At 41.6% G+C, this 27,749-nt stretch overlaps 1 protein-coding gene across 1 annotated transcript in view; it reads right to left on the bottom strand.

Annotated features, from left to right (window-relative positions):
• Nucleotides 1-27,749, bottom strand: part of GRIN2D (glutamate ionotropic receptor NMDA type subunit 2D) — a 456,113-nt gene that overhangs the window by 157,876 nt on the left and 270,488 nt on the right. Inside the window, exon 8 of the mRNA XM_044277508.1 lies at nucleotides 10,052-10,177. Within this exon, the coding sequence (XP_044133443.1) occupies nucleotides 10,052-10,177 (126 nt within the window). The remainder of the gene's footprint in view (nucleotides 1-10,051; nucleotides 10,178-27,749) is intronic.

Here is a 27,749-nt window from a genome sequence, read left to right on the forward strand (position 1 = left end):
AAGGTTCCATGCACGCAACTCTGCTGTGTGCCTGAGGCCTTATATTATTATTATTATAAATTCACACTATAAAAAAAAAATACAGAAAACAGACATTAAAGGTATCGTTTGATATTAGAAAATAAGGTCTCTTTTTCATCGGCTACATCTGGCTTTGCACCTTAGCCTTATTCAAGAGAACAAAGTAAAACATGACTGCACAATCAGACTTCCACTACTATTTTATGGAGAATGCTATTTCATATTAGGTACTGAGATATAAAGTGGACAACTATTCCAGTCTTAAGTAAAAATTTAAAGAATAGAGCATTTATAAAATACACCTTGAGGGCAACCTAAGTACTGTTTGGACAAAACCCCTTTCTCACTGTATTTCCATGTATTTATATTAAAACTCCAAGTTTAGTTTATTTCTAGCTGTAAAATCCAAGCAAAGTGAAAAATATTTTTTTGAATTTAATAGAAGCCAAGAAGAGACAGGGATTTGCCAGGCTGATGCTAATGCATTTTATTAATATGCAGTTGAACCATTCTGATTGCTTTTGCCATTTTGATTCTATCCAAACTCCAGGTAAAATGAATCAAATCCTAGCAGCTGAACTAGGGAATAAAAAAAATAAAAATAATAAAACACAGAACTAATTTTTTTCTTTCTTGTTTGTACTCCTTTACTTTGCACACAGACTTTGTCATTTACAGCTATAATAATTGGCATTTTTATGGCACATTTCACCCATAGAGAATACTCGTTCATTTTAGATTTGTAGCAATACTGAAAGACACTGGGCACAAGGCCATTCACAAGTTGAGAAGAAAAAGGATATAGACCTCAGAAATAAAGGGAAACACTTCCAGTGCAATTTTCAAGAGAGACGTAATAATTTTGACTTGGCCTCACCTTTGCTCTCAGCTAATTACATAGTGGAACAAAGGACATAGCACTGTAGAGACATTATATCTCCCAAGAAAAGTGGTTTCTTTTTTATTAGACATAATATTTTATATATTAATATAACTGATACAGTATATAGTAACCTCTTTTCAAGATTCATGATATCTCAGATCAAAAGTTCAAAATTTTAACCATCATTGATAATTAATTATCTCAAACATCATCTTTGCAATTAATTTAAATTTACAAAAGAGCTCCCTTTTTCAGCTTCCATGACATATAACAAAAGTTTTACTCCTGCATTGGGTGACATCCCATATAATGATCACATGTCCTGGTAGCTTTAAATTACTGCCCAGTCTATGGGATGTCACTCCTGACATCCATTTGACAGGTTGGTCTGGTTCAATGCAGGAAATGGGGATGTGCGGACATATCTTTACTGAGTTAGTTCTATAGAGCTATGCAGGAGATATTAGTACGAAGTAGAGGCATATTAAATGTGTGCAGCATGCAATGCATGCTGGGATATGTAGTCTTAGCATGAAGGAGCATGTGAAAAATGGAGTATGATGTGATCACAGGCACCAGTGATTTTTTTTGTCTTTATTTTTTTTCATCTTCTAGGACAATAGCCTTATCTGAATGAAACACTTGGCCTAAAGTATTAGGGGAAGTTTAGGCAGGAGACGGAGTTCCAATAAGTAAAAAAATATAAGTCTTTGTACACATTTGGAGGTAACTTTTGCTTATGATTGCATTTTACTCATTTGGGATGAAAATCATATTTTTAATTGGCCTTTATTAAAAATGTTGAGGCATTCTGTCACAAAGTGTTAACTGTTTTTCTAACTGTGTGACTGGTACTTTTGTTTTCACTTTGTGCCAGTCATCTAATAACCCTTATCTCTAAACTACTAAGAGGTCATAAACACTTATTTAAGCCACATTCTTTTCAGTAAGATAAGGATTGAGAATGTTTATAATGTCAGAGAGCAGAGATAAGAAGTCCATCTGCTCCTGGTCTGACAGAAAATCCACAGGCAGCTACTACAGTTTCTCAGCTATGAAGACAAAAAAGGATTCCATATTTTGAATAAAGACCAATCAAAATAAATATTTTAGCTCAAAATAAGTACAATGCAATAATAAAATTGCCCCATAGCTGTACAAAAAATAACTACATTTTCAATGGATTTGGATGGCTTTTGTCGAGAGATAACACAGATAACACTGTAACATGTGTTATCAGCGTCAATTTTAGCTTGGCTACATCTATATCATCATTAAAAACCTGTGAAAACTAAGCCCAAGACCTACATGAGTCAAACACAAAATAGGGACCCACAAAATAAATCAGAACAAAACAGAAAAATTTAAAACAGCAAAGATGACCTCAGTATTTACAGGGTGGGTAAATTATGTGTAAAGGGGAAATGCCCATCATGATCTTTATAGAAAAATATGCATTGACATTTTTAATGAGATCAAATCTCTGGAAATGGACCCTTCTTATTTTTTGACCAGTATTGATATAAAATCCTTGTATAGTTCTATTCCACATAGATGGGACTAATGTGCAGTTTCATATTATCTAAAAACAAGAGGTATTCAATTCAAATCATATAATAGATTTATAATGAATCTAATGGAGTTCATATTTACTCATCATTTCTTTCTTTTTGACTCTCAGTACTACCACTAGCTCAGAGGGACTGTTATGGAAAGCCCTTGTGCCCCCACTTATGCGAATCTCTTCCTGAGCTGGTGGGAGGATACCATAGTTTTTCCTGATGATTCCATATAGTGAAATGAGAAAATATTATTTTCATATATTTTATATATATATATATATATATATATATATATATTAAATCTTTCCATGTTCTTGTTATATTTTGTTATATTTCTGTTCCTTAATTAAGTATTTATCTTGCTGTGGCTTCGGATATGGTTATTAGAAGTGATGAGCGAAGTATTGTCTGCTTACCCAAATTTTACAAAAATAAAAATCTCTTTGTGACTAATTACTTTGTCACAAAGTGCATTTCTTTGTAAGTAGTGGGTGAAATGACAGGGAGCAGCGATTTCAATGCCCCCGTTATTGTACCCCAACTGTTGTATTCATAGCTGATCGCGGCATTTGACAGCAGTGATACACTGTAAAATTTAAATTTTTTTATACAACTATACTAACCCTCATCCATTTGATCGCGAAGAGCCTGCTGCGGCCATCTTGATTGAAGAAATCTCACTTTGTCTAATATTATGTCACCATGCTGGCTGACGTGGTGACATCATACATGGCCTCTCACTAAATTTTGTGCGATATTTACAATCAAGATTGAGGCGGCCGTCTCTTTGTACTGAAACGGATGGGGTGAGTATGATTTTGTAAATTCTTTACTGCAAATCAGGGAAAATCGATTCGCTAACACGAAGCATGAGGAAATTCTGATTTGTGGCGAATTGAATTTTCTATGCAATTCGTATAAAATTCCATTTCGTGAAGTTCAAATCTCTCAACCCAGTTATTATTATTGCTTTTAAACAGGATAATTGTTTGGCAATTGATTACTTAATCCAATAGGTCCCCTGGGAAACCACTTTGGGACAGTGTAGAGTTTAACATGGTATTGTAGAGGTACATTCCAGTGCATGGTTTATTAACCATTTGGGTGTTTCCCTATGGGTAGAGGTAGTCAGGGTTAACTAGGTAGAACTCCCATATCATTGTATCTCCCTTTTGCCCATAAGTTACACCATCACATTGCTTTTGTGTTTGTTTGTTGCTTTTTTGTTTTTCTGTTTTGTTTTGTCATGTTTTATTTTGCTGGCCCTGATTTTTGTGTTTGACTCATCTGGGTCCTAGTTTTAAAAGGTTTTTAATCATGATAATTAACTTTTATATTTTATGGATTTAATGTTCCATGCATACAGTGAGTGACTGTCTTTGGAACTAGCATGGTTCATTTTTCATCATTGCATCTATATTTATGTGCAGTGTTGAATCATAGAACTATACTGGAGAGTCAGCACACACAGATGGCATAGACAAGCAGTGTGAGTCAGGAGGTTAATATAATTGCAGCTAATCACTGTATACACTTACCTAATATACATCTGCACTTCTGGTCCTATAGATAGGGGAGATATTAAATATTCAACATAATACAGGGATATACAGAGAAACATAGTGAAGTTGAAGGGGAGGGGCCTGAAAACTGCCAGGAGGAATTTGATCGGTGATGATGTTATCCTGCAGTTCATAGGAAGTCAGCCAAATAGGATACACTGAGTTCCTGTTTACACATTAGAGCAAGCTCTGGGCTGCTGGTCAGACCTAAGATCACATGATGAGGTTCCCATAATGAAAAGGTTCAAATGTATGCATAAAACGGAGTTAGGCTGAGTTCACACGAGCGTGACAGATTTGGTCCGGATGCGTTCAGGGTGCGTTCAGTTAAACTCGCACCATTTTGCAAGCAAGTTCAGTCAGTTTTGGCTGCAATTGCGTTTAGTTGTTCAGTTTTTTCCGTGCGGGTGCAATGCGTTTTGATGCGTTTTTCACGCGCGTGATAAAAAACTGAAGGTTTACAAACAACATCTCCTAGCAACCATCAGTGAAAAACGCATGGCATCCGCACTTGCTTGCAGATGCAATGCGTTATTAACGCAGCCCCATTCACTTCTATGGAGCCAGGGCTGCGTGAAAAACGCAGAATATAGAGCATGCTGCGATTTTAAAGCATTGCAGAACTGATGCATGAAAAAAAACGCTCATGTACACAGCCCCATTGAAATGAATGGGTCAGGATTCAGTGCAGGTGCAATGCGTTCACCTACTGCATTGCACCCGCGCGGAAATCTCGCCCGTGTGAACTCAGCCTTAGGTCCCTTTCACACGAGCGAGTTTTCCGTGCGGGTGCAATGCGTGACGTGAACGCATAGCACCCGCACTGAATCCTGACCCATTCATTTCAATGGGTCTGTGTACATGAGCGATGTTTATCACGCATCAGTTCTGCGTTGCGTGAAAAACGCAGCATGTTCTATATTCTGCGTTTTTCACGGAAGTGCGGGTGCGATGCGCTTTTCACTGATGGTTGCTAAGAGATGTTGTTTGTAAACATTCAGTTTTTTATCACGCGCGTGAAAAACGCATCAAAACGCACTGCACCCGCGCGGAAAAAACTGAACAACTAAACGCAACTGCAGACAAAACAGACTGAACTTGCTTGCAAAATAGTGCGAGTTTCACTGAACGCACTCTGAACTCATCCGGCCCCAATCCGCAACGCCCGTGTGAAACCAGCCTTAGGGCTCTTTCACACGAGCGTGGCGGATTAGGTCCGGATCCGTTCAGAGTGCGTTCAGTGAAACTCGCACCATTTTGCAAGCAAGTTCAGTCAGTTTTGTCTGCGATTGCGTTCAGTTGTTCAGTTTTTTCCGCGCGGGTGCAATGCGTTTGGATGTGTTTTTCACGCGCGTGATAAAAAACTGAAGGTTTACAAACAACATCTCCTAGCAACCATCAGTGAAAAACGCATTGCACACGCACTTGCTTGCGGATGCAATGCGTTTTTTACACAGCCCCATTCACTTCTATGGAGCCAGGGCTGCGTGAAAAACGCAGAATATAGAACATGCTGCGATTTTCATGCAACGCATAAGTGATGTGTGAAAATCACCGCTCATCTGAACAGCCCCATAGAAATGAATGGGTCGGTATTCAGTGCGGGTGCTGTGCGTTCACGTCACGCATTGCACCCGCGCGGAAAACTCGCTCGTGTGAAAGGGGCCTTAGGGTGTAGCAAATTAAACTGCTAAAATATTGATGGTGAATTAGCAATATATGTAGAAATAAAATAAAAAAATAGCTTTTTTAAGGGAAAATTTAAGAGGGGGCAGAAGTCCTTTTTTGTTGTTGCAGAAATCGATGTACTCTTCATAGCCACATAGTTAAATAATACAATTCTGGCTGCTTGCAGTTGCCACTAAGAGCATCTTAGGAGCTTACTGTATTCTGTGTAATTATTGAGTTCAATTCACTAACAACATTTTACAATATCTGATGATATACACCCTTAAACATTAAAATGTGTAGCACCAAGAAGGACAAGCAGTAGGGTTATGCAAATCGCGGAAGTAGCAGGTGTCGCTAACATCTAAAGATTATCAAATGTTCAAGCACTTAGCCCCAATCTTTAGGATGTGGGAGGGGCATAAAAGCCAGATTGAAAGCAAAGTTTATTAGCCACATGAAACCTCAAACATCAGATCAAGTCATGTGGGATCACTGTGCAATGCTTCTTGTTCATCCAAGTGCAAGTTATCACCATTTGTCACTAACCGAGAGGGACACAATCCTTTGACTGAAATACTTTGCTTTATCAATCTGGCAGATCGCTATGCACCAAGGTCAAGATGTCAGCACTGTTCAATGTTGTATGTCCCATTGTTTGGGAGAATAACAATGAACTGAAATGACAGAAAGGGCAACTTTTGCGCAGATGGATTGTCTAATTAGAAAAATGGCACCAAGTGAATTGGACTTCACATCCCAAGCCTAGAGTGGCAAACAGTGTCTACACAGACCATCAGAATGTGTTTGCATAGCATTTGGCTATAAGCCAGACATCCAACTACTAGTGTGTTCCATTGACCTCATGCCACTGCTCTCAATGAACAATTCAGTACTGTCTGTGGTGGTTAAACAAGCGGGGCACATCGACAGTATGTAAGTCCCCACATAGTCCTTACAACTTACTATAGATTGTTGGTCAATGCAAGATACCATAATATGCAAATCATTAAATGCACACATGAATAACGTGTAGCCAGGCATGAATAGTACCCAATAAACTGAACTGGTGACATAACTAATAAGGAAAATTAGGGCATTCAGGTGTTTGGGCTCCTCTTATCACAGACATCATTGGAAGGTGAAGCCTAAGCCTGCAGCTATACCTAGACATTTTGTCACACAATCCTAGTGGTCTCTAGGACTATATGACAATCACTCTTTATAGGGAATTAATGAAATTGCCTTTGAATCAGTATACACTAGAAATTCTGATATCACTTCCTATGTCAGCCATGACACAGGAAGTACCCTGTAGATAGGCACTCCATCTTCTACTTCAGTGTGCAAGTGCGCTCTAGCAATCTCATTAGTGATCTCTAGTGATACATTGCTCCAGTAAAGTCTAGTTGTCCTATCCTCATCCTAGTTCTTAAAAAAAAAAGTAAAACAAAGGATTTTTATAAGACAAATATATCTATTTTATTGTAGACCCCGCGACACATGCTCTAACAAATTCCATTTCCCTTTTTTGCACTCCCCTTTGTCTCATCCCCTCTCTTATCTTTAAGACACTTGAAGATTATGAGCATGCCACTAATGGTAGCTGAATTAGGGAAAGTTCTTATCTGGTGTTCTAATTAGCTAATCACATTTTCTCTTGATCAGTAAGAGATACTAATCATCCCCTGAGCCTTTCTTTGTGATTGGAGCATGCTATGTACATCAGAACAATTATCTCAAGCAGATGCAAAGAAGAGAAGACAAAAAAAAAACTTCTTGACAATCAGACAGCCCTTCTATTTATTTTAGTGTTCTGCATCCTGGAAGATTTTAGCTCAGATCTCATACTCACCGCTTCATAAAATCCTGACGGCAGGTTGGTGAAGAAAGTAATATTACACTCACTGCTTCACAATTCTGTTTGATAAGACCATGTTTACCTAGCACAGCCGGATCAAATAAAATAAATCTTGAAGGCAGTGTCACCTTTATATTATTATTTTGTTGATTTTTTTTCCCCCACTGTTTCTTCTATGTTGTTATTATACACAATATAAAATGTAAATGTTTGAGAGGGTATTTACATGCTTTTATTTTATTCTATTTACTTATCAATTCTAATACGAAAAATAAAAAATAAAATAAAAAATGTAAGTTGAAAAATGTAGATATAGGTTAAAAGATGACCCCATGTGTACCATGGTCATAAAGATGGAAATTGTCCAGTCAATATTAATGATTTTTAGCCCACTAATCTGTGGTTTAAACAAAATATTTGGTGTACGGTAAGCATCAGCTCTTCTTGATTCTTCACAAACACAAATGCACACACACATTGGGGCAGATGTACTAGAAAACTCATGCGGTCCGCAAAAAACAGATCCGCCGCAAAAAAAATGGATGACATCCGTGTGCATTCCTTTTTTTCTGAATAGAACAGCTGGCCCTTCATAGAAAAGTACTATCCTTGTCCGTAATGCGGACAATAATAGGACATGTTCTATTTTTTTTGTGGAGCGGAAATATGGAAAATGTGCACTGAGTACCTTCCATTTTTTTGGCTGCACCATTGAAATTAATGGTTCCGTATACGGTCCGCAAAAAAATGGAACGGAGACGGAATGAAAATACATTTGTGAGAAAGAGGCCTTTTTATTAGACAAATTGACTTTTATAAATTTGGAACATCTTAAATTCGGCACCAGAATTATGCCAGACTTCTGTGTTCCAGAATTTTGCTTGTGTAACAAAAATGTTGTCGGTACGGCAATAAAAATTATGTGTGTACAATATGAATTTGTCAATACACCAAAAAATTGTGTAGTCTGTTTGCACTGCTTAGGCCCCTTTCACATGGGCGAGTATTCTGCGTGGATGCGATGCGTGAGTTGAACGCATTGCACCCGCACTGAATACCGACCCATTCATTTCTATGGGGCTGTTCACATGAGCGGTGATTTTCACGCATCACTTGTGCTTTGCGTGAAAATCGCAGCATGCTCTATATTCGGCGTTTTTCACGTAACGCAGGCCCCATATAAATGAATGGGGTTGCGTGAAAATCGCAAGCATCTGCAAGCAAGTGCTGATGCGGTGCGATTTTCACGCACGGTTGCTAGGAGACGATCGGGATGGAGACCCGATCATTATTATTTTCCCTTATAACATGGTTATAAGAGAAAATAATAGCATTCTGAATACAGAATGCATAGTTAAATAGCGCTGGAGGGGTTAAAAAAAACACCTTAGTCCACTTGTTCGCGTAGCCGGCATCTCCTTCTGTCTTCATCTTAGCTTTGTGCAGTAACAAGGACCTTTGGTGATGTCACAGTCATCACATGATCCATCACATGATCTTTTACCATGGTGATGGATCATGTGATGACTGTGACGTCACCAAAGGTCCTTGTTGCTACACAAAGCTAAGATGAAGACAGAAGGAGATGCCGGCTACGAGAGCAAGTGAACTAAGATGAGTTAAAAATTTTTTTTTTTTTTTTTTTAACCCCTCCAGCGCTATTTAACTATGCATTCTGTATTCAGAATGCTATTATTTTCCCTTATAACCATGTTATAAGGGAAAATAATACAATCTACAGAATACCGATCCTAAGCCTGAACTTCTGTGAAGAAGTTCAGGTTTGGGTACCAAACATGCGCAGTTTTTCTCACACGAGTGCAAAACGCATGACAATGTTTTGCACTCGCACTGAAAAATCGCGGGTGTTCCCGCAACGCACCCGCACATGTTTCCGCAACGGCCGTGTGAAAGAGGCCTTATAGTTTGACACTCCAAAAATATGTAACTTTTGCACATTTTGGCACACAGAGGGGCATTTAGTGCATGTCCCCCAAAAACTTGCATTTTTTATGATAAATCTCCTCCAGCATACAGTTTTATATAATACTATAAACCAGTAAGAACACCAGTAACATTTTTGTTTGCAGTTTTTATTACATGTGTGTTTTTGTAAAAATAACATATATAAATATATATTCCTTCTACATAAATACGCAGTGAGCCACAACGGTAAGTTATACTTCTATAAGGACATGACACAGAACACTGTGAGCTAACAATGGCAGCATCACAAAATATTTCAGCTCCACATCTTCAGTGCTACTAGCCTGTAGCAAAATAGCTAAGAACAAGGAACACTAAAAATAAAACATCTTCAACCATCAAGTGTTAGAAAGTTCTCATAAAAGGGGCAAAAATAACTCAGGGAGAAATAAAAAGTGAAGATACAGAACTACTGAGAACAGTGAACTACAACCATGGCAATTAAGAGGAACTAAGCAAGACAATTTTAAAGAATCTAAAGGGAAAGTATAGTAGTTCAGGTACTTACTCTTTCCTGTGGAGAGGCTTCGGTTATATCCAACAGGGCTGAAATACTCAAAGATGAAAACAGTCACAGCGACCACAGTAAGACACATGACAAACATCATGACCCACACGGCAGGGCTGTATGGCTCTGGAAAAGAGGATCAGAGTCTTTAGAATAGAAATGATAAAATATAAATTCAGAAGACACACCAGAATATTGAGAATTATTCTTTACTTTGTAACTACCATAATGTGATTCCCTCTTCGGATTATCTGTTTGCAAGTAGGAATAAAAAACTACTTTTACATAGAAAGATAGGCAACATTTTTATCTGTATGACTATTGTATGTACTGTGTGCCCAAAAGAGCAAGCAATTACATATTAAAAGTAATCCACACTTTGCTGACATAAACCTGGGATCAATAATAGACCCAGGGGTAGAAGAATTATCCAAGGGGCTCCATAGGAAAACCTGGAAGGAGGTCCACTCTGCCATGTCCACCATCAGCAGAAAGTGAGTAAGTCTTCAGGCTGATCACTTCAGAATTTCACTACCGTTCCTGTACTCTCATCTCTTTATTAACAATAATAATAATGCCGATTTTAATCATGCATAAGATGAACAATCCCAATAAATATAGTACTTTTTCTGTTTAGGTAAAATATCCTTTGTGTCAGGAACTACATGTTGCCCCAACCATGGACTGCATTAAATCCCAGAAGCCTCCTTGGTTATAGACAGCTATGTTTTATTATGAACCATTGCAATGCTTCTAAGAAAACTGTGTAAAAACAATCCAGGAATAGGGAGAAGCTTAATGGGGGTGGCTTCCTACCAGATTCTCTATATTCAGCTCAGCTTGATTGACAAGTCTTTTCCTATTTGTAAATAGCAGGCAAATAGCAGGCATCCTCAAACTGCGGCCCTCCAGCTGTTGTAAAACTACAACTCCCACAATTCCCTGCTGTAGGCTGATACCTGTAGGCTGATCGGGCATGCTGGGAGTTGTAGTTTTGCAACAGCTGGAGGGCTGCAGTTTGAGGATGCCTGGTGTATAGGATTCCAGCTGTTGTAAAACTACAACTCCCACAATGCCCTGCTGTAGGCTGATACCTGTAGGCTGATCGGGCATGCTGGGAGTTGTAGTTTTGCAACAGCTGGAGGGCTGCAGTTTGAGGATGCCTGGTGTATAGGATGTGTCAATCAAGAGAAGACGGCAAATGGGGAGCTGCTCTCATGGCTTTTCTAAACTGCAAAAGAAGCTGTCACTGGGTCTACATCCTAAAGATTGCATGTCATGTGTTCCATTGTCTTACATTGCAGAATCTAAAAAAATCTATAAAGCATTCAAATATGGGAGTGCACTTTGGGCTCCCAGGTACTCGAATCTTGATGGCTTTTTTTTATCCCTATACATTTCCCAGTAGAAAATAATCTCTAGTTCTTCTCAACAGCATAGATTCATTTCAGAATACTACATAACATAGGTTATCAAAGTAGGCATCATTTATAAACAATACTAGAACAAACCAAGAATTGATTCATAAAATTAATTAATACATATTCATTCTCTTTAGTGACCTAAGAAATTACACAAGTTGCCAGATTACTGGCTGTATTTTGTTTAAGTTGGCCCTTTTCGCCCACTTACTACCACTACCACTGACAATCACAATACATTAGTAAGTGCCTTGTATTAAAAGGGTTGTCCCACAAAGAAATATTCAACAGTTTTCAAGCCAACACCTGGATCGGAATACTTTTTTAATTGTATGTCAATAAAAATGTATAGCTACTGAATCATTTAATAAAATGTATCTGTTTAGTGCCACTTAATTTCTTATTTCTTTGCCCTGCTCATTAAGAAGGCCGCACATGCTCAGTTTCATCTTTCAACTGCCTCCTGAGCTGTGATAGGGAGATCTGAGACACACCTCCTGAGCTGTGATAGAGAGATCTGAGACACACCTCCTGAGCTGTGATAGAGAGATCTGAGACACACCTCCTGAGCTGTGATAGGGAGATCTTAGACACACCTCCTGAGCTGTGATAGAGAGATCTGAGACACACCTCCTGAGCTGTGATAGGGAGAGCTGAGACACACCTCCTGAGCTGTGATAGGGAGAGCATGGACACACCTCCTGAGCTGCAGCAGAAAAGACACTCCCATTGAGCTGTCAGCTATATATAAATCTACCAGAGCAATGAATGGGGAGATCTCAGGATCCATATGAGGTACAGGGCTGGTTCTAGATTTGTTAGAAACAAGTTGTCATGGACTATATGATGTCTGATGTTCATTTTTTTTTTTTTTACATTATTTGTGGGATAACACCTTTAACTTTCTCTACATGATAAATGCTATTTGCTGAAGTGACACAACCCCTTAAAGGACTGATATGCTATCTGGAATAGATCCAGTTGTGATAGCCTCTATAAACAGTCACGCATTTTGCAGCCTTCATATATCCAGCTATTGGACTTTTGCTTTTGTGGTCATTTAAAAGGTTATCCAATTTTTGGGAGACAATTAGAAGACACAAATGTCAATATTATACAAGGTTTGACCATGTTTTCCATAGAGAACATTTTGAGAGTAAAGTATTTCTTTTATTTGTTTCCATTGAGACACTTGCTACCATGACAAGTCTTGAGCCAAGGATTTTTTTTTAATGATTTCTCCTCCAAGTAATCTCCAACTCTCTTGAGAAAAATGCTTTCTGATAGTTTGTGATGAAAACACCAGGAAATCTAATAAGATTTGCTGTTCTACAGAGCAGGATATCCTTTTCTATTACAGTTCTTCTTCTCTGGTCTACTACTGCCACAAAGGCAAGATGAGACACACAAGTGTAAGTGGCACTTTGAATTCTCTGGATTGGTCCTACGCTAATACATGAGCTATCGCAGCAAAACACTGGAGAGCTTTACAGTTTCAGTGTGACAGAACATATCACTAGTTACCATCTCTCTGACTCACTTTACTGCAGGTATAAGAAAACAGACATACTTTTCCTCCCCAAAGTATAAACTGAACAGTAATTGCACAAATTACCATTTAGTTTAACTGACACCAGGTCTTAGATGCAATTTATCTTTCAATATTCACTTATACTAAAGCGGCTCTGTCACCAGGATCAACCCTAGACAACCAGGCATATAGCCTGGTAGGGTTGATTAAGCTGAGAAAACTCACCCTTTGATCCTCCCCACAGCTAAGCTCCACTTCAGCAGAAGCTGACCCTGCTACCACAACCAGGTTCAGTGACATGATGGTGCGTGCGTAGTATGCATCTTTGCTTCATCTGGAAGTGGCACCGCTGTCGGCTTCAGCTGAAGCGGAGCTTGTCTGGGGGGAGGATCGAAGGATGAACATTATCGCCCCCCTCTCACCCCTTTTGCTTCCCCCTGTTTCCCACATTCTATTTTTTGGTGAAATGGACATGTAGACATGCGGAATGCACACAGAGTAACTTACTTTTTTTTTGCGGACCCATTGAAATGAATGGCTCCACATACAGTACGGACACGGAAAGAAAATACGTTTGTGTCCATGGGCCCTTAACCACTTCCTGACCGCCCATAGGAAATAAACGTCCTATGGGCGGTTGTTAATGTCTCAATTGATGTATTTTCAGAGATGGCAGCTGCGTGCTAATCGTGCAGCTGCTGAGTGGGGGGCCCGCTGTCAGTGACAGCAGGGCAACCCAGAGAGAAGGCAGGGACAGTTCCCAGGTGTCCCTGCCTTCTAGATCTCTGTATACACAGCAATATGCACTTCCTGTCCCGGTCTGGTGGTCATGTGACCGCCGGGGCCGGGAGAGTGCAGAAGCTGTCGGGTCTTTCACAGACCTCGATAAGCCCTGCATTGAGGCTGTATAGCCTCTCTATATTGAGCTGTACATCCCCTCTGGGGGGTGTATTTCCCCTGTAACTGGGGCTACTATGTCAGCCCCAGTTACAGGAAAATCAATAAAAGTGAAGTGAAATTTCCCCCAGAGGTCTTGTATGACCTTATGGGGGACACAATGTGTAAAATAAACTAAAAAAATATAAAGTGTTTAATAAAAAAAATGTAAGTAATTAAAAAGAAATGTTAAAACTAGAAAAAAAAATAGACATACAGTCAGGCCCATAAATATTTGGGACATGGACACAATTCTAAAATTTTGGGCTCTATACACCACCACAATGGATTTCAAAAGAAGCAAACAAAATGTGCCTTAACTGCAGACTGTCAGCTTTAATTTAAGGATATTTACATCCAAATCAGATGAACAGTGTAGGAATTGCAAGCGTTTGCATATGTGCCTCCCACTTGTTAAGGAACCAAAAGTAATGGGAGAGAATAATAATCATAAATCAAACTTTCACTTTTTAATACTTGCTTGCAAATCCTTTGCAGTCAATTACAGCCTGAAGTCTGGGACTCATAAACTTCACGAGACGTTGGGTTTCATCCCAGGTGATGCTCTGCCAGGCCTCTACTGCAACTGTCTTCAGTTCCTGCTTGTTCTTGTGTTCTTGGGGCATTTTCCTTTCAGTTTTGTCTTCAGCAAGTGAAATGCATGCTCAATCGGATTCAGGTCAGGTGATTGACTTGGCCATTGCATAACATTCCACTTCTTTCCCTTACAAAAATTTGGTTGCTTTTGCAGTATGCTTTATGTCATTGCCCATCTGCACTGTGAAGCGCCGTCCAATGAGTTCTGAAGCATTTGGCTGAATATGAGCAGATAATATTGCCCGAAACATTTCAGAATTCATCCTGCTGCTTTTGTCAGCAGTCACATCATCAATAAATACAAGAGAAGCAGTTCCATTGGCAGCCATACATGCCCACGCCATGACACTACCACCACCATGCTTCACTGATGAGGTGGTATGCTTAGGATCATGAGCAGTTCCTTTCCTTCTCCATACACTTCTCTTCCCATCACTCTGGTACAAGTTGATCTTGGTCTCATCTGTCCATAGGATGTTGTTCCAAAACTGTGAAGGCTTTTTTAGATGTAGCTTAGGAAACTCTAATCTGGCCTTCCTGTTTTTGAGGCTCACCAATGGTTTACATCTTGTGGTGAACCCTCTGTATTCACTCTGGTGAAATCTTCTTTTGATTGTTGACTTTGACACACATACACCTACCCCCTGGAGAGTGTTCTTGGTCTGGCCAACTGTTGTGAAGGGTGTTTTCTTCACCAGAGAAAGAATTATTCGGTCATCCACCACATTTTTTTTCCGTAGTCTTCTGGGTATTTTGGTGTTGCTGAGCTCACCGGTGCGTTCCTTCTTTTTAAGAATGTTCCAAACAGTTGTTTTGGTCATGCCAAATGTTTTTGCTATCTCTCTGATGGGTTTGTTTTGTTTTTTCAGCCTAATGATGGCTTGCTTCACTGACAGTGACAACTCTTTGGATCTCATCTTTAGAGTTGACAGCAACAGATTCCAAATGCAAATAGCACACTTGAAATGAACTCTGGACCTTTTATCTGCTCATTGTAATTGGGATAATGAGGGAATAACACACACCTGGCCATGGAACAGCTGAGAAGCCAATAGTCCCATTACTTTTGGCCCCTTAACAAGTGGGAGGCACATATGCAAACTAAATCACAGCTCATCTGAACAGTTCCATTGAAGTGAATGGGTCCGGATTCAGTGCAGATGCAATGCGTTCACCTCACGCATTGCATCCGCACAGAATTCTCACCCATGTGAGAGGTCTAAGGGCTGTTTCGCATGAGCAGATGGCGTGCAGGTAATCAGTTGTGTGAAAGAGTGCCACGCCCTGCTCTGGACAGCAGAAAACACTGAGAAATGTGGAGCATTAACATGATTAATAATGCTCCATGCCTCTCTGTGATCTTTTTACTACAAAATCACAGGGAGATAAAGTTATCACCATGATTTTGTGGTAAAAAGATCACAGAGAGGCATGGAACATTATCAATCATGTTACTGCTCCGTGTCGCTGCTGTCCGGAGCGGGGTTTGGCATTCTTTTACGCAGTGGATTCCACGCACTGCATCCGCTCGTGTGAAAGAGCCCTAAGGCATACCGCGGACTCACTGCACGAGTATAAGACAGGTCTCATCCTGAACTTTCAGCATTGCCAGGGTCTCCTAGCATTATATTGATTTATGATGTTATGTAACCCTGGCAACTCACTCATCTGAAAGAAGCCTTACAGAGAACATACAGGGTCATTTATCAAACTGGTGTAAAGTAGAATTGGCTACGTTTCCCCATAGCAACCAATCTGATTCCACCATTCATTTCTCAAAGCTCCTTTGGAAAATGAAAGGTGGAATTTGATTGGCTGCTATGGGCAACTAAGCCAGTTCTACTTTACACCAGTTTGATAAATGACCCCAATAGGGTTTATTAATGTTCCATTTTCAGCTGGGGAATAGATATGGGACTTGAGTTTAGCAATTTTGTGTCCTACAGCAGATAGGTAGGGGAAGTCTTCTGAACTAGCCAGTTGTCTTACAGCCAGACAAATGACAGTGAGGAGAATTTATTATTTTATGCATTTATAATTACACTGCCATTTTCCGCAGCACTTTACAGACATTATCATCAAATTGTCCTCAATGGGGCTCACAATCTAAGGCCTCATGCACACAAACATATTTTCTTTCCGTGTCAGTCCTGTTTTGTTTTTGCCACCGTATATGTCCGTTTACGTATGTCTGTATTTCCATTCCGCCAAAAAATAGAGCATGTCCTATTATTGTCCGCATAATGGACAAGGATAAGACTGTTCTATTAGGGGCCAGCATCTGTTTCGTTCCGCAAAATACGGAATGCACACGGACGTCATTCCTATTTTTTGCGGACTGCAAATAACATATGGTCGTGTGTATGAGGTCTAAGTAGAAGGAGAAAGAGACAGTACACAGCTGAGAAATTTCTTTTTATATTTATCAGTTTTTATTGAGAAATGAGATAAAATTGGATCAAGTGAAAGAAAGTGGTTAAAGAGTAACTTAACCTTAATAACAAATTTTAATATGATGTCCCTAATACCCCCAATAAAACTTTTTCTAATATACTTTATTTATTAATTTTGTACTTTTATTATACTTTTCCCTACATAGTGCTCACCATTCACTGTGTGCTAAAACTGAGTTCTCCGTACACTGCTGACAGCTCAGTGGTGTACAGAGTAGGAACTGTGTGTTTACTAACGGGGCCACAGCAGCACTGTGAGTACCGGCAGGAGTGCATAATGCTGCTCCTGCCCATGCCCCCCGGAGGATTACTAACTCCTGGCATAGCACATGGGTACTTTGTAACCATGTACTATGCCAGGATTAGCTGAGCGGACTCCTGTCTGTCCCTGCTGCTAAGCTAAGAGAACTGCATGTTAGCTTTTAGCTTAGTGGAGCAGGCACAGGCAGGAGCCTGCTCCGTTCAGCTAATCCTGGCATAGCACATGGGTACAGGCTACCCAAGTGTAATGCTAAGAGTTAGTAATACTCCGGGGTGTACAGGAGCGCATATTACTCAGTGCGCTACTGCAGCTCCATTAATTAAATGTATTCCGTACTTCAGCAGTGTACAGAGAACTGAGTTTTAAGCGCACCGCGGATAGGTGAGCCCTAGGTAGGAAACAGTATAATAAAAATACAAAATTAATAAATAAAGTATATTAGAAAACATTTTATTGGGGAATTAGGGACATCTTATTAAAATTTGTTACAAAGAATTAGTTACTCTTTAAGTGAGGAATATGTAAATATTAAATATTGTTACAATTCTTTTTGCTCCTTTTCTATGTTTATGTTTCCTGAAAGCTCCTCCAATAGTACAGGCTCACTTTATAATGAATAATCCTGATATACATTATGCATGAAATGTAGTGTAGGAACACTGAGCATTACATGAGTAGATCATGTAAAATCACATATGCATCAGCATCAACACTGACATCACGTATATTAAGAAGATGGGCAAAACTAAATAAATATGTTATCCTAGACAGAAACATATACAGCGAGGAACAGAAGTATTTGAACACCCTGCGATTTTGCAATTTCTCCCACTTAGAAATCATGGAGGGATCTGAAATTCAGATTGCAGGAGCATTCCCACTCTGAGAGACAGAATAAAAAAATAATAATTCAGGAAATCACATTGTATGATTCTTGAATGTATTTGAACACCTGACAAACAGCAAGAATTCTGTCTCTTAAAGACCTGTTACTGTGCCTTTAAAAAGTCCACCCCTACTCCACTCATTAATCTTACTTAGTAGCACCTGTCTGAGCTCTTTAAAGACCCCTGTCCACCCCACAGTCAGTCAGACACCAACTACTACCAGGGTGTTCAAATATTTCTGTTCCTCACTGTAAAGGGTATGAAATAGATAGACTGTACATTGTCTGCTCCCTGCAAAGGAAAATTACATTTCTACTGATAAGACAGAAGGTATAGAAGATCCCTCGTCCTCATACAGTAGGTGTCCTCATAAGTCTGACTTGCCATTTTAGAACACTTTTCCCTGCTGCATTTTATCACAATGATTGCATGTATATGAATAATAGTTCTGTAAACCTCATTCACACTGCACTTCCCAAAGGTCACAGATCAGTCTCTTTATGTTGCTAGTTTGAAACTGCAATATCCCATAGCTGTCATATATAGTTGGAATAAAATAAAATAAAAATTATATAAAAATGGTGATAGATGAAGGTTCCATGGCTATATATATATTCAGACATGTGTATTACGGTTCTTTGTGGGAGGCATGTATTCTACAACAAAAGGCATTGCATCCCATGATAGAAATTGTATTAAACTGAAAAAATCTGTCAGCTTCAGTCAAGAAAAAAGTGTGATTCTAACCTCTATTGGCTGTGTCTTGTGTTGTAGCTCACCCCCTTTCACTTGCATGGAGTTGGGTGACTGACAATATCACCTACAGGCCATGGACAAGAAAGTGGAGGAAAGCCATGTCTAATCTTCTACAACGTCTTTAACTGAATAGCCTTTGGGGAATGTTTTCTTTATGCCTTTCCTGCTGAAAAATGTGTATGACTCTCACCTGAGCCGTAATGATCAGACCTGCACGCACCTTCACACGGTTGCAATACAGTCACATAGAAGTTAACCTAAAGATTCTGGTTTATGAGTATTTAAGAATAACAGTAGAAAGCGTTATACGTTTCCTCTTTTTGCAGATTTTTTTGTTTTGTTTTAAGTCGAAAATAATTGAGATTGAAAAGCTAACTATAAACACCACCTACATTAACCACTTCAGCCCCGCTAGGTGAAACCCCCTTCATGACCAGAGCACTTTTTACACTTCGGCACTACACTCCTTTCACCGTTTATCGCTCGGTCATGCAACTTACCACCCAAATGAATTTTACCTCCTTTTCTTCTCACTAATGGAGCTTTCATTTGGTGGTATTTTATTGCTGCTGGCATTTTTACTTTTTTTGTTATTAATCAAAATGTAACGATTTTTTTGCAAAAAAATGACATTTTTCACTTTCAGCTGTAAAATTTTGCAAAAAAAACGACATCCATATATAAATTTTTGGCCAAATTTATTGTTCTACATGTCTTTGATAAAAAAAAAATGTTTGGGCAAAAAAAAAATGGTTTGGGTAAAAGTTATAGCATTTACAAACTATGGTACAAAAATGTGAATTTCCGCTTTTTGAAACAGCTCTGACTTTCTGAGCACCTGTCATGATTCCTGAGGTTCTACAATGCCCAAACAGTAGAAAACCCCCACAAATGACCCCATTTCGGAAAGTAGACACCCTAAGGTATTCGCTGATGGGCATAGTGAGTTCATAGAACTTTTTATTTTTTCGAAAATGATGATGATTTTATTTATTTATTTTTTTCTTACAAAGTCTCATATTCCACTAACTTGCGACAAAAAATAAAAAAATTCTAGGAACTCGCCATGCCCCTCACGGAATACCTTGGGGTGTCTTCTTTCCAAAATGGGGTCACTTGTGGCGTAGTTATACTGCCCTGGCAATTTAGGAGCCCAAATGTGTGAGAAGAACTTTGCAATCAAAATGTGTAAAAAATTACCGGTGAAATCCAAAAGGTGCACTTTGGAATATGTGCCCCTTTGCCCACCTTGGCAGCAAAAAAGTGTCACACATCTGGTATCGCCGTACTCAGGAGAAGTTGGGGAATGTGTTTTGGGGTGTCATTTTACATATACCCATGCTGGGTGAGAAAAATATCTTGGTCAAATGCCAACTTTGTATAAAAAAAATGGGAAAAGTTGTCTTTTGCCAAGATATTTCTCTCATCCAGCATGGGTATATGTAAAATGACACCCCAAAACACATTCCCCAACTTCTCCTGAGTACGGCGATACCAGATGTGTCACACTTTTTTGCTGCCAAGGTGGGCAAAGGGGCACATATTCCAAAGTGCACCTTTCAGATTTTGCAGGCCATTTTTTACACATTTTGATTGCAAGGTACTTCTCACACATTTGAGCCCCTAAATTGCCAGGGCAGTATAACTACGCCACAAGTGACCCCATTTTGGAAAGAAGACACCCCAAGGTATTCCGTGAGGGGCATGGCGAGTTCCTAGAATTTTTTATTTTTTGTCACAAGTTAGCGGAAAATGATGATTTTTTTTCTCTTTTTTCCTTACAAAGTCTCATATTCCACTAACTTGCGACAAAAAATAAAAAATTCTAGGAACTCGCCATGCCCCTCACGGAATACCTTGGGGTGTCTTCTTTCCAAAATGGGGTCACTTGTGGCGTAGTTATACTGCCCTGCAGAGGCGTACATAGGAATCACTGGGCCCCATAGCAAAAATCTGAATTGGGCCCCTTAACCCCGCCCACTACCCACCATGGCCCCTCCCACTTCCTGACTTTGCTCCTCCCATGCCACACCCCCATTAAATAAATTTATACATGACCTACAGAAACTGTTAGGGGTTTCCTGGGGGTGACCTGTCACATGGGATATCTGCTGCAGCCTGCAGGTCTCCTTATTTGGGGTGCCATGTTAGGCTACCTTCACACTTGCGTTCGGGTCTCCGCTTGTGAGTTCCGTTTGAAGGCTCTCACAAGCGGCACCGAACGGATCCGTCCAGCCCTAATGCATTCTGAGTGGATGCGGATCCGCTCAGAATGCATCAGTATGGCTCCGTCTGTCCTCCGCTCAGCAGGCGGACACTTGAACGCTGCTTGCAGCGTTCGGGTGTCCGCCTGGCCGTGCGGAGGCAAACGGATCCGTCCAGAGTTACAATGGACGTCAATGGGGGCGGATCAGTTTGAAGTTGACACAGTAAGGCTCAATTTTCAAACGGATCCGTCCCCCATTGACTTTCAATGTAAAGTCAAAACGGATCCGTTTGCACTATCATGAACAAAAAAAAAAATGTTAGTTTTTTTTGTTCATGTTAATGCAAACGGATCCGTTCTGAACGCAAGTGTGAAAGTTGCCTTAAAGGGAATCTGTCACTAGCAATTTACCCCCAATTTTTTTTTCATGAATCCATGTTTAACAGAGAACCTGTTTTCCATCTGTCTTGTTCTTTTGATTGTGAGTCTTGTCATTTCTTCAAAAAATCGATTCTTATGATATGTAAATGAAGCTGTAAGGAGCCCAGAGGGGCGTTATTCTTTCTCCACGGTGCCCAGGAACGCCCCTCTGAAGTGCCGTGCCCGGCTAAATTTGAAAACTAATAACGCCTCCAAGTTAATCTAAATCGCCTCCCAAATCCGATCCTCCTCTCGCCGGCATCCCAAATCCCACGCAGGCGCAGTGCCGTCAGTCATCTTATCATAGCGCAGGCAATCGCCGGCACTGCGCCTGCGCGGGATTTGGGATGCCAGCGAGAGGAGGATCGGATTTGGGAGGCGATTTAGATGAACTTGGAGGCGTTATTAGTTTTCAAATTTAGCCGGGCACGGCACTTCAGAGGGGCGTTCCTGGGCACCGTGGAGAAAGAATAACGCCCCTCTGGGCTCCTTACAGCGTCATTTACATATCATAACAATCGATTTTTTGAAGAAATGACAAGACTCACAATCAAAAGAACAAGACAGATGGAAAAAAGGTACTCATGGATCCATGTTTAATAAAGTACCTTTTTTCCATCTGTGTTCTTCTTTTCCATGTCAGTCTTGTCCTTTCTTCTAAAAATCGATTCTTAGGATATGCAAATGCAGGAACGGTGCCCCTCTGAAGTGCCGTGCCCGCCTAAATATGAAAACTCTAACATCTCCATGTTTAGCTGAATCGCCTCCCAGAGGCGCGGCTAAGTCCTCAACACCCGCCCCCCTCCTCAGCGCTGCGCTCTGCAAACACCCGATCCTCCTCTCGTCGGCGTCCCAAATCCCGCGCAGGCGCAGTGCCGGCGATTGCCTGCGCCTGCGCTCTGATAATACGGCTGAGGGCAACAGCTTCAACATCGTCACTGGGCTCGGCGCATGCCCAGTGACGATGTTGAAGCTGTTGCCCTCAGCCGTATTATCAGAGCGCAGGCAATCGCCGGCACTGCGCCTGCGCGGGATTTGGGACGCCGACGAGAGGAAGATCGGGTATTTGCAGTCAGAGCGCGGCGCTGAGGAGGGGGGCGGGTGTCTAGGGCCTTAGCCGCGCCTCTGGGAGGCGATTCAGCTAAACATGGGGGGGGCCCTGGGGAGAAAAGCAGCCGCATAGCCGGCTGCAGGTCATGAGTGGGCGGGGCCTTATCTGCGCTACGGGCCCCCCAGTGCCGCGGGCCCCATAGCAGTGGCGTGGTCTGCCTCTATGGGCGGTACGCCACTGCTGCCCTGGCAATTTAGGGGCCCAAATGTGTGAGAAGTACTTTGCAATCAAAATCTGTAAAAAATGACCGGTGAAATCAGAAAGGTGCACTTTGGAATATGTGCCCCTTTGCCCACCTTGGCATCAAAAAAGTGTCACACATCTGGTATCGCCGTACTTAGGAGAAGTTGGGGAATGTGTTTTGGGGTGTCATTTTACATATACCCATGCTGGGTGAGAGAAATATCTTGGCAAAAGACAACTTTTCCCATTTTTTTATACAAAGTTGGCATTTGACCAAGATATTTTTCTCACCCAGCATGGGTATATGTAAAATGACACCCCAAAACACATTGCCCAACTTCTCCTGAGTACGGCGATACCACATGTGTGACACTTTTTTGCAGCCAAGGTGGGCAAAGGGGCACATATTCCAAAGTGCACCTTTCGGATTTTGCAGGGCATTTTTTACACATTTTGATTGCAAAGTTCTTCTCACACATTTGGGCCCCTAAATTGCCAGGGCAGTATAACTACCCCACAAGTGACCCCATTTTGGAAAGAAGACACCCCAAGGTATTCCGTGAGGGGCATGGCGAGTTCCTAGAATTTTTTATTTTTTGTCGCAAGTTAGTGGAATATGAGACTTTGTAAGGAAAAAAGAAAAAAAAAGAAAAATCATCATTTTCCGCTAACTTGTGACAAAAAATAAAAAATTCTAGGAACTCGCCGTGCCCCTCACGGGATACCTTGGGGTGTCTTCTTTCCAAAATGGGGTCACTTGTGGCGTAGTTATACTGCCCTGGCAATTTAGGGGCCCAAATGTGTAAGAAGTACCTTGCAATCAAAATGTGTAAAAAATGGCCTGCGAAATCCGAAAGGTGCACTTTGGAATATGTGCCCCTTTGCCCACCTTGGCTGCAAAAAAGTGTCACACATGTGGTATCGCCGTACTCAGGAGAAGTTGGGTAATGTGTTTTGGGGGGTCATTTTACATATACCCATGCTGGGTGAGAGAAATATCTTGGCAAAAGACAACTTTTCCCATTTTTTTATACAAAGTTGGCATTTGACCAAGATATTTTTCTCACCCAGCATGGGTATATGTAAAATGACACCCCAAAACACATTGCCCAACTTCTCCTGAGTACGGCGATACCACATGTGTGACACTTTTTTGCAGCCTAGATGCGCAAAGGGGCCCAAATTCCTTTTAGGAGGGCATTTTTAGACATTTGGATCCCAGACTTCTTCTCACACTTTCGGGCCCCTAAAAAGCCAGGGCAGTATAAATACCCCACATGTGACCCCACTTTGGAAAGAAGACACCCCAAGGTAATCAATGAGGGGCATGGCGAGTTCCTAGAATTTTTTTTTTTTTGCATAAGTTAACGGATATAGATTTTTTTTTAGTTTTTTTCTCACAAAGTCTCACTTTCCGCTAACTTAGGACAAAAATTTCAATCTTTCATGGACTCAATATGCCCCTCACGGAATACCTTGGGGTGTCTTCTTTCCGAAATGGGGTCACATGTGGGGTATTTATACTGCCCTGGCTTTTTAGGGGCCCTAAAGCGTGAGAAGAAGTCTGGAATATAAATGTCTAAAAATGTTTACGCATTTGGATTCCGTGAGGGGTATGAGACTTAGTAAGAAAAAACAAAAACAAAAACAAACAAAAAATTTCCGCTAACTTGTGCCAAAAAAAATGTCTGAATGGAGCCTTACCAGGGGGGGGGGGGGTGATCAATGACGGGGGGTGATCAATGACAGGGGGGTGATCACCCATATAGACTCCCTGATCACCCCCCTGTCACTGATCATCCCCCCTGTAAGGCTCCATTCAGACATCCGCATGATTTTTTACGGATCCATGGATACATGGATCGGATCCACAGAACGCATGCGGACGTCTGAATGGAGCCTTACAGGGGGGTTATCAATGACAGGGGGTGATCAGGGTAATCAGGGTGATCACCCCCCTGTCACTGATCATCCCCCCTGTAAGGCTCCATTCAGACATCCGCATGATTTTTTACGGATCCATGGATACATGGATCGGATCCACAGAACGCATGCGGACGTCTGAATGGAGCCTTACAGGGGGGTTATCAATGACAGGGGGTGATCAGGGTAATCAGGGTGATCACCCCCCTGTCACTGATCACCCCCCCTGTAAGGCTCCATTCAGACATCCGCATGATTTTTTACGGATCCATGGATACATGGATCGGATCCACAGAACGCATGCGGACGTCTGAATGGAGCCTTACAGGGGGGTTATCAATGACAGGGGGTGATCAGGGTAATCAGGGTGATCACCCCCCTGTCACTGATCACCCCCGCTGTAAGGCTCCATTCAGACATCCGCATGATTTTTTACGGATCCATGGATACATGGATCGGATCTACAGAACACATGCGGACGTCTGAATGGAGCCTTACAGGGGGGTTATCAATGACAGGGGGTGATCAGGGTAATCAGGGTGATCACCCCCATGTCACTGATCACCCCCCTGTAAGGCTCCATTCAGACATCCGCATGATTTTTTACGGATCCATGGATACATGGATCGGATCCACAGAACGCATGCGGACGTCTGAATGGAGCCTTACAGGGGGGTTATCAATGACAGGGGGTGATCAGGGTAATCAGGGTGATCACCCCCCTGTCACTGATCATCCCCCCTGTAAGGCTCCATTCAGACATCCGCATGATTTTTTACGGATCCATGGATACATGGATCGGATCCACAGAACGCATGCGGACGTCTGAATGGAGCCTTACAGGGGGGTTATCAATGACAGGGGGTGATCAGGGTAATCACCCCCCTGTCACTGATCACCCCCCCTGTAAGGCTCCATTCAGACATCCGCATGATTTTTTACGGATCCATGGATACATGGATCGGATCCACAAAACGCATGCGGACGTCTGAATGGAGCCTTACAGGGGGGTTATCAATGACAGGGGGGTGATCAGGGAGTGTATATGGGTGATCACCCGCCTGTCATTGATCACCCCCTGTAAGGCTCCATTCAGACGTCCGCATGTGTTTTGCGGATCCGATCCATGTATCCATGGATCCGTAAAAATCATGCTGACGTCTGAATGGAGCCTTACAGGGGAGTGATCAATGACAGGGGGGTGATCAATGACAGGGGGTGATCAGGGAGTGTATATGGGTGATCACCCGCCTGTCATTGATCACCCCCCTGTAAGGCTCCATTCAGACGTCCGTATGCTTTTTGCGGATCCGATCCATGTATCCGTGGATCCGTAAAAATCATACGGACGTCTGAACGGAGCCTGACAGGGGGGTGATCAATGACAGGGCGGTTATCAGGGAGTTTATATGGGGTGATCATGGGTGATCAGGGGTTTATAAGGGGTTAATAAGTGACGGGGGGGGGGTGTAGTGTAGTGTAGTGTGGTGTTTGGTGCGACTGTACTGACCTACCTGAGTCCTCTGGTGGTCGATCCTAACAAAAGGGACCACCAGAGGACCAGGTAGGAGGTATATTAGACGCTGTTATGAAAACAGCGTCTAATATACCTGTTAGGGGTTAAAAAATTCGGATCTCCAGCCTGCCAGCGAGCGATCGCCGCTGGCAGGCTGGAGATCCACTCGCTTACCTTCCGTTCCTGTGAGCGCGCGCGCCTGTGCACGCGCGTTCACAGGAAATCTCGGCTCTCGCGGGAGGACGCGTATATGCGTCCACCCAGAAGAGCAGGGCCCCCGCCAGGACGCGATCCTGCGTACGGCGGTCCTGAGGTAGTTAAAGAGGTTGTGTCACTACTTAACATGTCTATTGTAGAAAATAATTGCATTCCCCATGATACAACAGTACTGGAGCCTCTGTTCTTAGGACTATATGTTGTGCATTATTATTCCTATTACAAGTTTTAGAATGCATTGCCAACAGTCTAAAATAGTCCAACTGGATGCTACCAGTTGGGGGATGGGGCGTCCATGCATAGCCTGGCACTGTCCAATCAGTCCTGGCAGTTCCAGACTGTGTAGGGACACATCTCTTTGAAAAGGGGAATGATAACAACCAGTTGTCAGTTCATTAAAGGGGTTTTCCAGAATAAATTGACATGTATATTAGGAAAATGTTCTCCTTCCATGCTAAATCATCCCCAATGCCCCTATATACATTTCCTCATATTTTCTTGCTCCCAAGGACTTCCATAATTCAACAACTTATTTGTTTGTTTAATCTGTGACTTCCAGCCATGGCTCTTTCTGGTGCTTTTTACCTATACTCCAAGTATTTATTGTGATTTTCATACCCGGAGTATCTCCAAGTAGAAGCAATGGAGAGATGTGGTGTCACATGTGCAGAGCTCAGTGAGCTCTTTCCGTAAGTTTTCCAGCCCCCCCTGCAGTGACGAAACCTGTGAGCATCATTAACAACACTGAGGAGAAGAAAGAATTTAGGCCTCTTTCACAATTCTGTTTTTCACTGACGTGTGCTGTCCGCATTTTCCACTGACAGCACACGTACTCATTGATTTAAATGTGTTTGTTCACATTTCAGTATTTGGTCAGTAAAAAAAATCACGGGGACATGAACTACTTTGATCCAAGATGCGGACCAAGCAAGCCCATTGAAGTCTATGGCATCCGTGTTGTGTCCGCATCGCGTACGTTTTTCACCGAAGACTAATAGGAGATTCTTTGGAAATTAATTTTCAGCTGAGCAACTTCCAGGAATTACGGATGACACACGGATGCTAAAAAGAGACCACGGATCCTTCACGGACATCTTCATGGATGAAACACGTGCACTTTTTTTCACAGACTTGACACTGACACGGAAATGTGAACGAGGCCTTAGTGGGAGAAAGGAATGTCATGGAAAGCACAGTCCAGCAGGTAATGTGACTACAATCTGCATTGCAGGAATGGCAGACTTTAACCAGCTCAGCTCCCCTAGCTTAAACCCCCTTAA

Source organism: Bufo gargarizans, chromosome 2 (assembly GCF_014858855.1).
Source record: "Bufo gargarizans isolate SCDJY-AF-19 chromosome 2, ASM1485885v1, whole genome shotgun sequence".
In the NCBI taxonomy this organism is placed as follows: Eukaryota; Metazoa; Chordata; class Amphibia; order Anura; family Bufonidae; genus Bufo; species Bufo gargarizans.